The sequence below is a fragment of the Crocuta crocuta genome, unplaced genomic scaffold, assembly GCF_008692635.1.
Source record: "Crocuta crocuta isolate KB4526 unplaced genomic scaffold, BGI_CrCroc_1.0 scaffold154, whole genome shotgun sequence".
Taxonomy (NCBI): domain Eukaryota; kingdom Metazoa; phylum Chordata; class Mammalia; order Carnivora; family Hyaenidae; genus Crocuta; species Crocuta crocuta.
The window spans coordinates 264,378-279,302 of NW_027530545.1; the positions used below are offsets into that span (position 1 = coordinate 264,378).

The 14,925-nt window shown below is 49.4% G+C and overlaps 1 protein-coding gene across 3 annotated transcripts; it reads left to right on the forward strand.

The window, feature by feature from the left end:
- Positions 1-9: 9 nt before the first annotated feature.
- On the forward strand, positions 10-8,043 carry NR4A2 (nuclear receptor subfamily 4 group A member 2). 3 transcript variants are annotated; one of them, XM_077767757.1, is made up of 9 exons: positions 10-227; positions 1,938-2,061; positions 2,549-3,414; positions 4,195-4,324; positions 4,447-4,610; positions 5,551-5,753; positions 6,150-6,166; positions 6,271-6,328; positions 6,475-6,637. In XM_077767757.1, exons 3-9 carry the CDS (start codon positions 2,551-2,553, stop codon positions 6,560-6,562), a joined length of 1,524 nt encoding a protein of 507 aa, XP_077623883.1. In that variant the 5' UTR covers positions 10-227; positions 1,938-2,061; positions 2,549-2,550; the 3' UTR covers positions 6,563-6,637. The 3 variants fall into 3 exon arrangements, 2 of the variants coding, with proteins under 2 accessions (XP_077623883.1, XP_077623882.1); XR_013335947.1 differs by lacking the exon at positions 6,150-6,166 and having other exon boundaries at positions 6,475-6,493; XM_077767756.1 differs by having other exon boundaries at positions 6,150-6,328; positions 6,475-8,043.
- The last annotated feature ends 6,882 nt before the right edge of the window (positions 8,044-14,925 follow it).

The following is a 14,925-nucleotide window of genomic DNA, read 5'->3' on the forward strand; positions in this document are numbered from 1 at the left end:
CACATTGGCGGCCAGGGCCAGTCCGCCCGGCGGCTCGCGCTCGGCTCCGCGGTCCCGCTCGCCTGCCCAGGCGGCCGCCTTCTCCCGCTACCTCCCCGCTCTCGGCGACTAGGCTACCTTCGCCCCTCTCGCCCACCCCTCCCCGACCCTGCCGCCCGGACTCGCAGAAGGAACTACTACACTTCGGCCGAGTTGAATGAATGAAGAAATCCGCGGAGAACTCCTAAGTGAGTAGATGCAGCCCGTGCAGCTCGAGTTCTGTTTCCTTCTTCCTTCTTTTGCACGTCTCTTCTTTCCACATGCGTGGTACAGGTTTTCTGGAAGTGGGCGCCAGAGGGTCGCAGCGCGAGCGGGGCGGGAGGATGGGGAATGGGTGCGCGCAGCAACCGCGGTCAGTGCCCGAACTCCAGCTCAGGCACCAGGGGGGAGTTGGCTCCCAGCAGGCTTCCAGGCTCCTCATTGGTGGACGTGGAAGGGAGACTTGCACAGTTTGGGGAGCTGTGGACTCGCCCGGGGAAATGTGCCCAAAGTTTGCTCCTAGAGCAGAATTGATTTGACCATTGGACACGGAGACTCCAGGTCCTGTATATACGAGGGGCTTGGACACTGCCCACAGAGTGACAGGGAGAAAGTTCTTCAGTTTATTTGTTGCTTAGGAACTGTGTCACCGAGGCTGGCCCGAGTGCCAGGGTTTCCTGGGTATTATTGAATAAGGGGTGGTGTTGCTGTTGCTAGAGTGTCCTATTACTAAGTTGCCTGAAATTTCTGGTTTTGACACATGCCGTGCTTGTGTTTATGAGTGCGTCAGAGAGACAGAGAGAGAGTCAAGAGTACAGTTATGAAACTGCGAAGTTACCAGGAGGTTAATATCCAGCACAGGCATATCCCTTAAGGGCTGTGGGTACCATGGGTCTCTTTCCCTTCTACTTTTTCTGATTAACCTTCCTCCCCATGAAGCAAGATTATGGGGGTGGGGGAAAGAGAACAGAAGGAATGGATATATTTGGCTTTCTTTTTCATTAGTAATAGGACTGTACTCTAGAATGCCTTCCAAGTGGCAACATCTGAAAATTACTAGGACACAAGAATGCCTTGTTCCGGCAAGTAGGCAGATTGTGGAAGGCTGTATAGGGAAGGTGTTTGGCTTCCTATGTTGGGAAATGCTTCTAACCTGGGTGCCAATACCAGATAAGCAGCGTTTCCCTCCCTGTGCAGTTGACCTAAGATGCTCCTGGAAAAGTAGGGTCTAGGCTTCCCAGCCCTCGGCCATTGAAGATGTTGAAAGTTAAGTTTCCTGGAGAAGTGAGTGCCAATTCACCTGTATCCTCAACCCCAGTCTTCTGTCAGAAACATGTAGGAAATCCAGACCCTTTCATTCAGATTGCCTTCAGGACTGCCCAGGCCTTGCTAGCATTCTGTAACCTGTAGGGGTGGAGGGAGAAATTATTTTCTAAATATTTTATTTTTTGACTTCTACTTTCTCTTTCAAAGAAAAGTCAGTTTCACCGCAGAAAAAAAAATTTAAGAGAAGTTTCCAGTGCTGCATTTTATTAAACTCTAGTTCTTTCTTATTTGAGTCTGAATTAAACTAAAATGGAAATGACACGACCCTCCCACCCCATCTCTACCCCCTACATCTTAGCAAAGCGTCCAATTTATTACATCATAAGTATTAAATAAGTACATGAAGTACCTTTTCTCCTTCAGAACCCTCTCTCTGCAAGGATGTACACAGTGCAATGGGTTGGCATTTTCTGTTGTTTATAGCCATCTCTTTTACACATTCATTTTAACTCCTAAGTTTGGTAAAGGCTACACACTAATTTCTAATGAGACAACCAAGGAAGGTATAGAAGGACTTGCCTGGTGACTCTACAGATGCCCAACTGAATCTGTCGGGGAAAGTCACCCTGAAGCTTCCTGTGTCTGTGTTTCAGGGAGGAGATCCGACAGGCTGGACTCCCCATTGCTTTTCTAAAAATCTTGGAAACCTTGTCCTTCATTGAATTACGACACTGTCCACCTTTAATTTCCTCGAAAACGCCTGTAATTCGGCTGAAGGTTAGTGCAACTTCATTTCTTTCTTTCCCTCCTCCGAGTTCCCTGAACATCAAGACACAGGGCAGTGCGATCTTCCCCAGCAAACTCTGTAACTTAAGGTTTTCCCGGCCCATCGTCTTCGGGAACGACATTCGCATTGTGCAATTCAGCCTCATTTCTAGAATGAGCTTGCTGCACCCGAATTTCAGAGGAAGGGCTCATTTGAGTGGGACTGTCGGGTGAGAGGGGGCGGAGGGGGGGGAGGCATTTGAAATATCCGGGAAGAAAGACCCTCCATAGCTTTCTAGCTCTGGGTCTTTCTTGGACCAGCCTTTCCACGCCCTGCAGTGTTTTGCTTCGCAGTCTTCGCGCTCTCCACCCTTCCTCTCGCGTCCCTCCGTGCTCTCTGACCGCCACTGAGCTGCCGGTGTAGCTCCAGGTGTACCCGAGCCCGGGAAAAGTGTTCAGTTGACCAGGCTGAGTGTATATTACCCTGTTTCATTTCCAGCCATGCCTTGTGTTCAGGCGCAGTATGGGTCCTCGCCTCAAGGAGCCAGCCCTGCTTCTCAGAGCTACAGTTACCACTCTTCGGGAGAATACAGCTCCGATTTCTTAACTCCAGAGTTTGTCAAGTTTAGCATGGACCTCACCAACACTGAAATCACTGCCACCACTTCTCTCCCCAGCTTCAGTACCTTTATGGACAACTACAGCACAGGCTACGACGTCAAGCCACCTTGCTTGTACCAAATGCCCCTGTCCGGACAGCAGTCCTCCATTAAGGTAGAAGACATTCAGATGCACAACTACCAGCAACACAGCCACCTGCCCCCCCAGTCCGAGGAGATGATGCCGCACTCCGGGTCGGTTTACTACAAGCCCTCCTCGCCCCCGACGCCCACCACCCCGGGTTTCCAAGTGCAGCACAGCCCCATGTGGGATGACCCAGGCTCCCTCCACAACTTCCATCAGAACTACGTGGCCACCACGCACATGATCGAGCAGAGGAAAACGCCCGTCTCCCGCCTCTCCCTCTTCTCATTTAAGCAGTCGCCCCCCGGCACCCCCGTGTCTAGCTGCCAGATGCGCTTCGACGGCCCCCTGCACGTCCCCATGAACCCGGAGCAGGCGGGCAGCCACCACGTGGTGGACGGGCAGACCTTCGCTGTGCCCAACCCCATCCGAAAGCCCGCGTCCATGGGCTTCCCAGGCCTTCAGATCGGCCACGCGTCGCAGCTGCTGGACACGCAGGTGCCCTCGCCGCCGTCGCGGGGCTCTCCCTCCAACGAGGGGCTGTGCGCCGTGTGCGGCGACAACGCGGCCTGCCAACACTATGGCGTGCGCACCTGTGAGGGCTGCAAAGGTTTCTTTAAGGTGAGCAAGGACCGGGCGGAGGAGGCAGGTAGGGGCCCCCAAGTGCCGGGAGCCTCGGAGAGCGCGCTCTGCCTGGGCGCAGGCGACCCTGTCCTACCTAGTGGGTCCAACTCCCGGGGTCCGCGGAGGCAGCCCCACAGCCAGCCGCGGACGGAGGCGGGGGTTTCTGGGTGCCTGAGAAAGGGAAGTAGGAAGGCCCGGCGACCTGGGGTCGCATCCCCTGCACGCAGAAGACCCGGCAGGCCCCAGCCCGAAGTTGCTGGAGCCGGAGTTAGAGGGTCATTTGCATGTGCTAGGGGCTGTCTTCTCTGTTCAGATTGAAATTGGTTAGGACAGAGAACCGTGTCTGAGCTAACCAAGTGGAACAGAATTCCCTATGGTCAAATTAAGTGATCTCTTTATTTCGCCATCCTGATTGAATAATCTTATCATTTTAAATAGAGAAGGTCTCCAAGGAATGTAAATAATATGAATGCCCACGGATTTGTATTTACTGAGCGTCTCCTTCTCCTTCTCTTGGCATATAAAACACAGCAAGGAGCGGCAAGGTTAGCTCAAATGTTAACGCTATCAATTTTCTCCTGTTAAATGCCCTGGGGGAGGAAAACGAAAAGAAAGAGAAAGAAAGGGAAAAGGAAAAAAAAATAAAAAAGAGTTATGTATACGCGTTTGTGGGGAAGGCGAGTAGATCCCAGCCCTTGAGAAATTGTTCCTGGATTCCCTGGGTTGCTGGCCTTTCTAAAGAAAAAAAAAATCGGTCTATATTGCCTCCTTTTGCAGCGCACGGTGCAAAAAAACGCAAAATACGTGTGTTTAGCAAATAAAAACTGCCCAGTGGACAAGCGGCGCCGGAATCGCTGTCAGTACTGCCGATTTCAGAAGTGCCTGGCTGTTGGGATGGTCAAAGAAGGTAGGTCGGGACGAGCAGCCCACTCCCCGGTCTGCGCCCACGGGAAACCGCTCCGGTTGTCCATGTCCCAGAGCCGGTGGGGGGGGGGGTGTCTCCGGGTTCCCCCCATCCGCCNTTCGCAGTGGTTCGCACGGACAGTTTAAAAGGCCGGAGAGGTCGTTTGCCCTCGAAACCGAAGAGCCCACAGGAGCCCTCTCCCCCTTCGCCTCCGGTGAGTCTGATCAGTGCCCTTGTCAGGGCCCATGTCGACTCCAACCCGGCTATGACCAGCCTGGACTATTCCAGGGTAAGAAGCTGGTGGGGGAGGGCGGGGTAGCATGTGGACAAACCGACAGACCAGACCGGCAGGACCCCCCCTTCCCACACCCATCACTAACCCCCAGACTCCAGCAAGGCCGTGACTTTGCAGCTGTGGACAGAGCCGCAGCAGACAGAGCCACAGCAGACAGAGCCACAAATAGACCGTGTTGCTGGGAGTGTAGACCAGAGCACAGACAGAGGAAGGAAGAGAGCACAGGCCACAGTGATCACATCTCTCACTGCCATCGCGCACACACATACTCACACACTCTAATGCCCAAACCACAGGCTGTGCAAAATGCCCCCCCACCACACACACACACACACACACACACACACACACACTTGGATTTGATCCCCAATCTTCCACAGAGATGCTTTCATCCTCATCCCCTGTGGCACTGTCAGGGTGGAGATGGGGATGCCTGCTTGTGGACCCGGGAAGGGAATGATAGAGGTATAAGGAATGGCAGTGGGGTGGGAAATCAAGGGGTCAGATTCCTTTTTTACCCCAGCTGTGAGAAATGTGTGGGCTTTAACTGGAGGAAGTTTGTCGGGGCAAACCTAGAAGCCACTGCAATTTTATTAAGATTGGCAAAGGGCGTCTCTGCCCGAGACCCACTCTGGGACTGGCATGAATACTAACGTGTCAATTGTTTTGTGGAGATAAGAGTGAACGTTTCCCAGGGCTGGATGGCACTGTATTTAGTCTGTATGGAAATGGTAATTTACATATTTAAAGCAGCGACCTCATAGCACCATCCCTAATTGAATTAATTGCCCCGGAACATCTAATTTCCTTACTGGTCAGAGAGAGGTTTAATTGTTATAAAAACCTGGCTCCCCTACTAGAAGCGGGGTTAGCAATTTCACGGGTTATATATTTTAGAGAACCTCATTAAGTGCTTTTTAAAATGAAATTCCAGTTCCAGGCGAACCCTGACTATCAGATGAGTGGAGATGACACCCAGCATATCCAGCAGTTCTATGATCTCCTGACGGGCTCCATGGAGATCATCAGGGGCTGGGCCGAGAAGATCCCGGGCTTTGCTGACCTGCCCAAAGCTGACCAAGACCTGCTTTTTGAATCCGCTTTCTTAGAACTCTTTGTGCTGCGATTAGCGTACAGGTAACGCAGGAGGCAACCCAGGGAGGCTGGGAAAGGAGGAAGAGAGGAGTCAAGAAGGGAAAGAAAGAGGAAGAGGGAAATAAAATAAAAGGGGGGGGGAGGGAAGGACAGAATAGGAAAACGCAAGAGGGAGAGAAGAAGGAAAAGATAGTAGACAAAAGGAGAAGGGAAGGAGTGAGCCCAGAAGCCCTGGATGAACGGAGTGGAGGTGGGACAGAGGGCGTTCTTGATTGTTATGAAATTAAACCCTTTCAAGGTCTACTGGTCTACATTTTATTAACTCTTCCCGTAATTAGGTGACTCTTAAATCCCTCATTTATTGCTCTTCAAGTAATTAGTTGTTTAGCTTTTCTCTCTCTCTTTTTCTCCCCTCTCTCTCTTTGGTATTAATTGCAGGTCCAACCCAGTGGAGGGTAAACTCATCTTTTGCAATGGGGTGGTCTTGCACAGGTTGCAATGCGTTCGTGGCTTTGGGGAATGGATTGATTCCATTGTTGAATTCTCCTCCAACTTGCAGAATATGAACATCGACATTTCTGCCTTCTCCTGCATTGCTGCCCTGGCTATGGTCACAGGTCAGTACCCCAGGGGCAGCACGATTCTCCAAAACTGCCCAGAGGGACCTATCCCGGTTTCCCCTTGCCACTGATCGTCCACAGTCCTGCCAGCTAGCTAACCGCTTTGTGTGCTCCTCTTTTGTTTCTGATTGTGTTTTCTGCAGAGAGACACGGGCTCAAGGAACCCAAGAGAGTGGAAGAGCTGCAAAACAAGATTGTAAATTGTCTCAAAGACCATGTGACTTTCAATAATGGGGGGTTGAACCGCCCCAACTATTTGTCCAAACTGTTGGGGAAGCTCCCAGAACTTCGTACTCTTTGCACACAGGGGCTACAGCGCATTTTCTACCTGAAACTAGAAGACTTGGTACCACCGCCAGCAATAATTGACAAACTTTTCCTGGACACTTTACCTTTCTAAGACCTCCTCCCATGCACTTCAAAGGAACTGGAAAGAAACTTAAAACTATCCAGAGGGGGCAAGTCACAAGGCAGAGATATCCCCATGAGCTGTCTCAGCTCTAGCTGGCCCCCTACCCCTCCATAACCCCCCAGCCCCTCAATCCCTAAACAAAAACAAAAACAAAACAACAAAAACTGTTGCTATTTCCTAACCTGCAGGCAGAACTTGAAAGGGCATTTTGGCTCCGGGGCATCCTGGATTTAGAACACGGACTACACACAAATGCAGTGGTATAAACTTTTTATTATCAGTTTAAAAATCAGTTTATTGTTCAGAAGAAAGATTCCTAATGTCTGATGGGAAATGTTTGGCCATGTTTGGTTGTTGCCACTAAGACAAATGTAATACACACACACACACACACACACACACACACACACACAGATCTCACACATTGTAAGGGGACCCACAAGTATTGCCCTTTAAAAGACTTCAAAGTTTTCTGCTGTAAAGAAAGCTGTAATATATAGTAAACTAAATGTTGCGTGGGTGGCATGAGTTGAAGAAGGGAAAGGCTTGTAAATTTACCCAATGCAGTTTGGCTTTTTAAATTATTTTGTGCCTATTTATGAATACATATTACAAATTCTAAAAGATAAGTGTGTTTGCAAAAAAAAAAAGAAAAAAGAAAAAAAGAACTACACACAAAAGGGACAAGCATGTTGATTCTAGGTTGAAGATGTTATAGGCACTTGCTATTTCAGTAATGTCTATATTATATAAATAGTATTTCAGACACTATGTAGTCTGTTAGATTTTATAAAGATTGGTAGTTATCTGAGCTTAAACATTTTCTCAATTGTAAAATAGGTGGGCACAAGTATTACACATCAGAAAATCCTGACAAAAGGGACACATAGTGTTTGTAACACCGTCCAACATTCCTTGTTTGTAAGTGTTGTATGTACCGTTGATGTTGATAAAAGAAAGTTTATATCTTGATTATTTTGTTGTCTAAAGCTAAACAAAACTTGCATGCAGCAGCTTTTGACTATTTCCAGAGTGCTTATAATATACATAACTCCCTGGAAATTACTGAGCACTTTGAATTTTTTTTTGTTTTTTTTAAATGTCTAAAATTGTCAGTTAATATATTATTTTATGTTTGAGTAAGAATTTTAATATTGCCATATTCTGTAGTATTTTTCTTTGTATATTTCCAGTATTGGCACATGGTATGAGTCACTGCCTTTTTTTCTATGGTGTATGACAGTTAGAGACGCTGATTTTTTTTCTGATAAATTCTTTCTTTGAGAAAGACAATTTTAATGTTTACAACAATAAACTATGTAAATGAACAGAAGTTTGTCTTCTTTCTGGGTCAGGGAAAAAGGATGACTGAACAGCAATATATAATAGGTGTGGTGCTTGATTTAGGATCGGTCACTTTTTCAACATTTGAGTTTCAAACTGACAGCCTAGATCTATTCTAGCAAAAGAGCCTGGGGAATTAAACTAAGTATCCAGAAAATTCAGCACCATATTTTTCCTTAAGCGGAATTTTTGAGGGTGGCAACCTACATTTGTCAGAATCACTTGAGAATATCTCAACTCTTTTGTTCATTTTGATAGTAAGGGCAGCTTTCAGAAGAAAAGGTCTGGAGACCAGATAACTTTTAAACTTTTGCAAGGTCTGAAATCCTACCAAGTTTTTGTCTTGCAGAATGTTGAGGGAGCATCTTTTTAAGCCTCAGGAAGTCAACATGGATTTGAAGTGTGTTGTATATTATCTCCTTTTTCCAATTCCTCTATTTATTAGTCTTGTAATACGTCTTGGAGGAAAGGCTAAGCATTTCTGGCGCTCTGGGCCTTGGGTCAGTGGTCTTGGCAAAGAACAGAACTCAGTCAAAGTGTTAATTAAACTTTTTGTTTTCCTCCTTCAGTGGATAGTGATGAGGTACAACTTGCACTTTTAGCATAACATTTCCTTCTTCAAGGTTTTTCAGGTAAATAATAAAATATCCATTTGTCAGATCCTGGATCTGCTGCAAGCACGTTACACCACACAGCTTAGGATTCCACCCAGCACCAACTTTTAGCAATGGAAGCAACTAATGCTGCAGACAACGCTTAAGGTCTAAGCTTCCGTTGGCTCAATGACCTGATCATGGGGCAGCCGATGTCCTGCCTGTTTTGCCTCAGACCCGCGGTAAATTCATAGAGCAAGATGGGGACCACCACCTTCTTCCCTAAACCTAGTGAATTACACGTGGCTTCCGAGTCACTGAAATTTACAGGAGTGTTATTGTTTTCAAAATGCAGAGTTAGGACAGTAAATTGCCACGAGAGTTCTCAGGTTGTTATTTTTACTTTGCCTCCCCCATCCCCCGTCTTTTTTTTTTTTTTTTAAAGACAAGTTTTTCGAGTGGTGGGGCGAGGGAATGGGGTGGAGAAAAGGAAGGTTCCGTGGTAATTTAAGGTTATTTTAACCAGATACATTTCTCTGCAGGTAGCTTTGAGGGGCAAAAGTGGGTGGGCACAGAAAGGATTAAATACGAAGCGAAACATCCAATGTCCTGGTTTTCTTGAAAAGATGGGACTTGCCATTTCCTTTTATTTTCACAACTTGTGCCCAACCAAAGCCTCACACTAATAAGCAGAGAGAAAGAGAAAGCTCTTTAGAAATGCTAGGAGTCTACAGAGCCGTTGGCGCGCCCGTCTCCCAGGTGTCTGCAGCCCGAGACAATTACATTCCGACTCAGAATCCCGGAGAGTTGAACCCAGAAACGAACTCTTTTGAGGGTTCTCCCTTAAGGAGCCGGGTGCGCATCACCCGAGGCCAGTGGGGTGTTAGGTAGCGCGCCTCCCGAGAATTTAGGAGTGGAAGGAGGGAGGGATGGCTCTCTTCCATGCCCGCGTGAAGATTGCACTGGTTTCTCGTACATTCAGCTGTAATTTCTCAATTGCAAAGTGGCTAGTGCTTTTTCTGCTTCACAGTTACCAAGTCAATTTCCAACTGCCGGCTGCGCACCGGGTTGCAGGAGGAAAGAACCTCGCAAGCATCTGTCTTGAATCTTCCGAGATCCGCTCAGTTGAGGACTGATCCTGCCCTAGTCTAGTAGTAAAGCCAGGAAGAGCAACAGATACGCTGCATTGCAAAAGCCAGACGTTTCATGGAACTTCTTTAGAAAGAGATTAAAACTTTATAATGAAGGTTTCATATCACCCTCACCTCCCCAAGTCCTCTTAAGCATTTCAGTTATTGTGTATCAAACCAGCTATGGAAAATACATAATCGTTGTTCTGAGGATATGACCATACATCTCTCAGCTCTGAAAGGTCTGATTTTAAGTCTTCACGGTATCTATACTCACTTTGAGTGGTTGCATAGAACGCCCTGACTTTATGGAGAGATGCCCTTAATTCAAAGCGTAAGCCGCGCTACTGCCCTGCTACTTGGTGTGTTACGCTTCTCCGCTGCCCAGGCGACCTCCGTTGTCTACCTAGGTACCCAGGCAGCCCTTGCTCGGATCATCCGCTGGGGGGTGGGGTGAGAGGAAGAGAGAGACTGCGAGAGACAGAGAGACAGAGAAAGAGGGAGAAGAGAGAGAAGAGGCTAGTTTGCATTTCTGGTTCTGATTCTAACAAGAGAGATATGCCCGACCCACGAAGGTGATGGACCTCCGCAGTGACAGCAGCACCCAACGACCTTATCCTGTGTATTTCCTTTTGGTGCACGACTCCGTCCTTCGAGAGTTTGGGCGCCCCCTCCACTAAAACTATCAATCACAAGTCTTTCGAGACACTGGTTCTCAGGATGCAAGGGGCGCGCGATGAGGAGAAACAGATATTCTTGCCAATTTCAGAATGTCACTTGAAGATTCAATTTCACTTTGCTTTGAGACTCTCTTGGCTTGGTCGGTGTCCGTGCGTCTACACGAATATCCACTTTCTAATTATATTTTAAACCTAGGCGTCGGCGGTGAATAATAGGTCCAAGATATGGACAAGACTGTGAGGGAAAAAGTTTTATTTCATGGTAATGTTTTGATCACAGAGGTTCCCGGTGCCTTTCCATCCCGACAGGCCCCACACCGGGTAGCGGACCACTTCTGGGCACCGCGCTGGCCGCGCATCTTGGCGCCGCAAGCTTCTGGCCACGTCCGCGCGCCAGTCCGTTTCCTTCCTTATCCGCGGCGCGGCAGCGCGGAGGTGGCTTCGGAGAGGCAGGGCTGGGGGTCTTCCCGGCCGGCCTCGCCTCTCTCGGTGAGACGGGCGCCGGTCTGGAGAGGTGCCTCTCAGCCACCTCGAAAATGGAGACAGGTTCTATCAGGACTCGAGGGGTGGGGGTGGGGGTGGGGGGAGTGTGTGTCTAGAACTGCAGATTTAAAAACTTTCTTGAGTATTATTTTGATGGCTGAACAGAGGTCTGGGACAGAGGATTTGTCTCTAAGACATCTTCCTAAGGTTCCCCCCACTCCCCCCCGCCCTCCACCTGTCACCGCTATTTGGGAACAGGAACTGTCGCTTCGTGGGCGCGCCCAGGAATTTCTCAGCAATCCGATCCCTGTGCGCCCGAGGCGCAGGGACCTGACTCGGTTTTAGAGTCCCACAGAGGAGGCGTGGGGTTGAGGGGGTCCCAATCAACTCCCAGCCAACCGTTTTCCGTCCCACAGGTCTCAACAACCACTGAAAAGAGCGCACCTGGTGCAATGGTCCTTGGCAGGGCTCTGCTCAGACCGCGTATGTGACGGAACTCGAACCCGAGCGGTCACTTTTTTGTATAAGCTGTATTGGCGGGGGGTGGAGGTGGGTGGGGGATGTCAGTCGATATTGGCTGACTTTATTGGTAAAGACAGATAGGAATTCCAAACAAGGTCATCATGTTTAGGAATTCTTTTTAAATAACAAAATAAATACAGAAATCCCCTTTTCATTTTTACTTCTAAATTTTACAAGAAACCCCTAATTGGGTATCACACATAACCATTTAGAACAGCGAGGCTGTTACTTAAAGCCATTTTCCCTTAGTATGTTTCCAGAGCACGACTGGAAACGACCGCTGGGGCCCGCAAGGACTCTTCACCCATTTGAATCTTCCGTTTCCTTAGGGCAAGTCCCTCTTGGGTCGGAGGCCGCCTCCTGGAGCTGTGGGTGAGCTCCCACCGCACCCTGGGGGCGTCTGGAGGAGAGCAGCACCCCTGGTTCCCAGGCGCGAAGTGCGCCACGGGCCCAACTGACAGCGGCGGGAGGACTGCTGAGATGAGGCTCCAGCCACTTACTCCCCGCCCCACCCTGTCTCACTAGGCCCCCTTGGAGTGTGGTGTGATTTTGAGGCCCCGAGATCGCTGAAGAGGACCTGCCCGTTCGTGGTTCAGCCGAGGGCGCGAGTGGAGAAGCGAGCGCTCCCGCTGCCCACCGCGGTTTGGAGACTTCGAGTTGGACTCTGCAGGTTGCGCCAGACTTTGCCGTGGGAGCCCGGGAACAATTAGGACAAACTCGCCTGGGTTAACTCTCTGCTTCCTCCTTTTCCTGCCCTGCCCTCCCCAGCTGCTCCTTGCTGCTTTCTCAGCTGTTCCCAGTCCTGTCCTCCAGGGCAGGAGGCCGCAACAGGTTCCAGTCGCAGCGTGGCGAGGTTCGGTGCGTCAGGGCGCGAGCGCGTGCGGCCCCGAGCGCGCCCCCAGCTTCCCCTGCACCCACCCGTCGGTGGTCAGACTTGGGTCTCCCGGGGCATCCATCCACACTACGCGGGGAGAACCATTTTTTTCCACTCGTGGGGGAGCACAAAACGGTGGGGCAGGGGCGCCAGAGCGCGTCCAACCCGCGATCAGAGCCCAGAGAGGGGTCCACACCTCCTTGCCACATGCGTGCCCTGCACGTGTGCTCTCGACTCCCAAGCTCCGAGGAGAGATGGCGCACATCCTGGTGCCGCTTTGCGATCTCCTCGCTACGCGAGTTCCGAGTCCTAGGGCAGGGAGCCGGAGGAAGCGACTCGTCAGGTGGCCGCTTCAGTGCTGCGCCCTGAGGGGCCGCGGGGGCAGCCAGTCTGCCTCTCTGCCCGCCGCCGGGAGCGCTCCTTCTTGCCTGGAAGACACCGACTGCGGCTGGCTGGCTGCCCTCTTCTTATCTTAGCTCAGCCTCACTGGACCGAGCGCAGAACACGGACCGGGATCCTGGGAGAGATTGGCTTCTCCGCTTTCCTCCGCGTTTCTTCTTCCCCCAGTTGATCTCTCTGACTCCTATTTCTTCATATTTCTATTTAAACTTGTGTTTAGAGAAACTAGGATTTCCAGGACACGTGCCACCTGTTTCAACAGATACAGAGCCCGGGTTTCTGTTAGAGACTTCCCTGGGCGGTAGAGGGTGGTCTAAGGGCTGCCGCACACGTGAGGACTCCGTCGTCGGCTGCTAGAGGGACTGAACTTGCTAAGATTTTCTGCCTCTGGAAACCTGCGGGAGAGGATTGTGTTGGACATCTCAAAATAAATTGGACTTTTAAAGGGGGTGCGGAGGAAGACAGAGAGACAGGACCCTTGACCAGTAGGCTGCAAGTAGGCCAGTGTTTTTCACGCTGGGGATCCCAAACCACTCACGATTTGTAAAATCAGTGTAATGGGCTGCGATCAGAATTTTCTTTCAAAGAAATAAAAGAAGAGCAGAATAGAAATGATGAGGGCTTTATACACAGTAACCAAAGCATGAAAAGTTTAAGTATTGTTTGCTGAAACTTTTCTTGGGCTATAATATAAAATATATTTATAAGTGTGAGTCTTAGTTAAAAAGCTGGAGAGACACTGCTGATGGACCAGACTGTGATTGGAAGTGATGGACAGGGAATGCCTACAATGTGGTGATGTTATGGGGTCAGTCTTCCCTCCTTCTTTCTCTCTCTCTCTCTCTCTCTCTCTCCCTGTCCCCCGCCCGCATCGCCTCACTGTCCCTCTCTAACTCCAGTAGGGTTCTACATCTCTTTATCCACTGGCCTATTGTGTGCTTGGAACCCTGCCAGGCATCATGAGTAAGGGCCAAGGGCCAGGCACACCGCCCCCCTCTCCCAACTTTTCCCCTCAGCAACCTAGTGCCAGGGAAGAGAGTGAACAGTGAAGGTTGCAGAGAAGGGAGGGGAGTGATCATCACATTGTCTACTGACTACATGCCAGGCTGTCTCATTTGTGTGCTATTGCCCAACACAAGGAAAGAAGCAGAAGTTTTTGAGGGAAATAGAGATAGCTGAGGAGGAAGATAATGAACCAATCTATGAATGAGCTGAGTGGGGACTGAGGAGATGGAAGAGGAGAGGGAAACTTGAGGAGCTATTTAATCAGACTGCCAGAGTTGAAGGCTCACAGAGATGGGAAGGAGAGAACTAAAATGCCCTAGAAATACAGGCTTCTGGGCACCGACAGTAATGTGCAGGAGCTTGAAGAAGAAAGAAGAGATAAAGGAGAGCTAATAAAAAGGTCACAGAAAAGATGCTGTGGATGAGATGAAAATTGGATGTGGAGGGCATAGGAAAAGGATTAGGCAAAGAGAGGGTGGCTTTATGTGTGGGAAGCCTTGGGCTATTGAGGACCACACAGAAGTTTCAGGTTTTGTCACAAAGGAATTAAAAGGAACAAGGCCATTGGCAAGGAGAGGTCCTTCTTCGGTCATTCCATTGTAGCTAGAGAGATTGGAAACCCTTAGGCCTGTTTCCTAAGGGTTGCTGCAGTCTTCAGCCAGGGGGATGTGGACTCCTCCAAGATACAGGCAAATGGGAAAAGCAGGGCCAGGTGGCAGATGAGGCCATGTTCCATGGGTTCTGAGTTTCCTCCATCACAATCATTCTACCTACCATATGTGGCAAGGCTGGATGTCCTCTCATGTAATCCTCTGAGCTCCAACCTGTGTCATTCCCATTATCGATTCCATTTTACACATAAAGAGATGAGGCTCAAAGCTATTGTTAAATCACTTGGCCTGTTAGCACATGGGGTAGCTGGAATTTAAACTCAGAACCAAGATGTGCAATTCCAACTACGTGGGTTTTGTGTTACCTGGCCCAGAAGGATTGTACCTTTCTCCACAGTATTTGCTTAAACTGACTATGGGTTTCTGCTGAGTCTTGAAGATGTTGTTTCGGGTGTGTTCAGACTTCTGGAGGGAAGCATTGACCTAAAATCATAGTGGGGTAGCGATGATGGTATATTGCTCTTCTCTCTTAAGAGAATAA

Bases quoted from the DNA above. Each gene is read 5' to 3' on its own strand.
- NR4A2 (XM_077767756.1), top strand. From the start codon at position 2,551: ATGCCTTGTGTTCAGGCGCAGTATGGGTCCTCGCCTCAAGGAGCCAGC. The intron at 3,415-4,194 runs GTGAGCAAGGAC...CTCCTTTTGCAG, and splicing joins GCTGCAAAGGTTTCTTTAAG to CGCACGGTGCAAAAAAACGC. The intron at 5,754-6,149 runs GTAACGCAGGAG...TATTAATTGCAG, and splicing joins GTGCTGCGATTAGCGTACAG to GTCCAACCCAGTGGAGGGTA.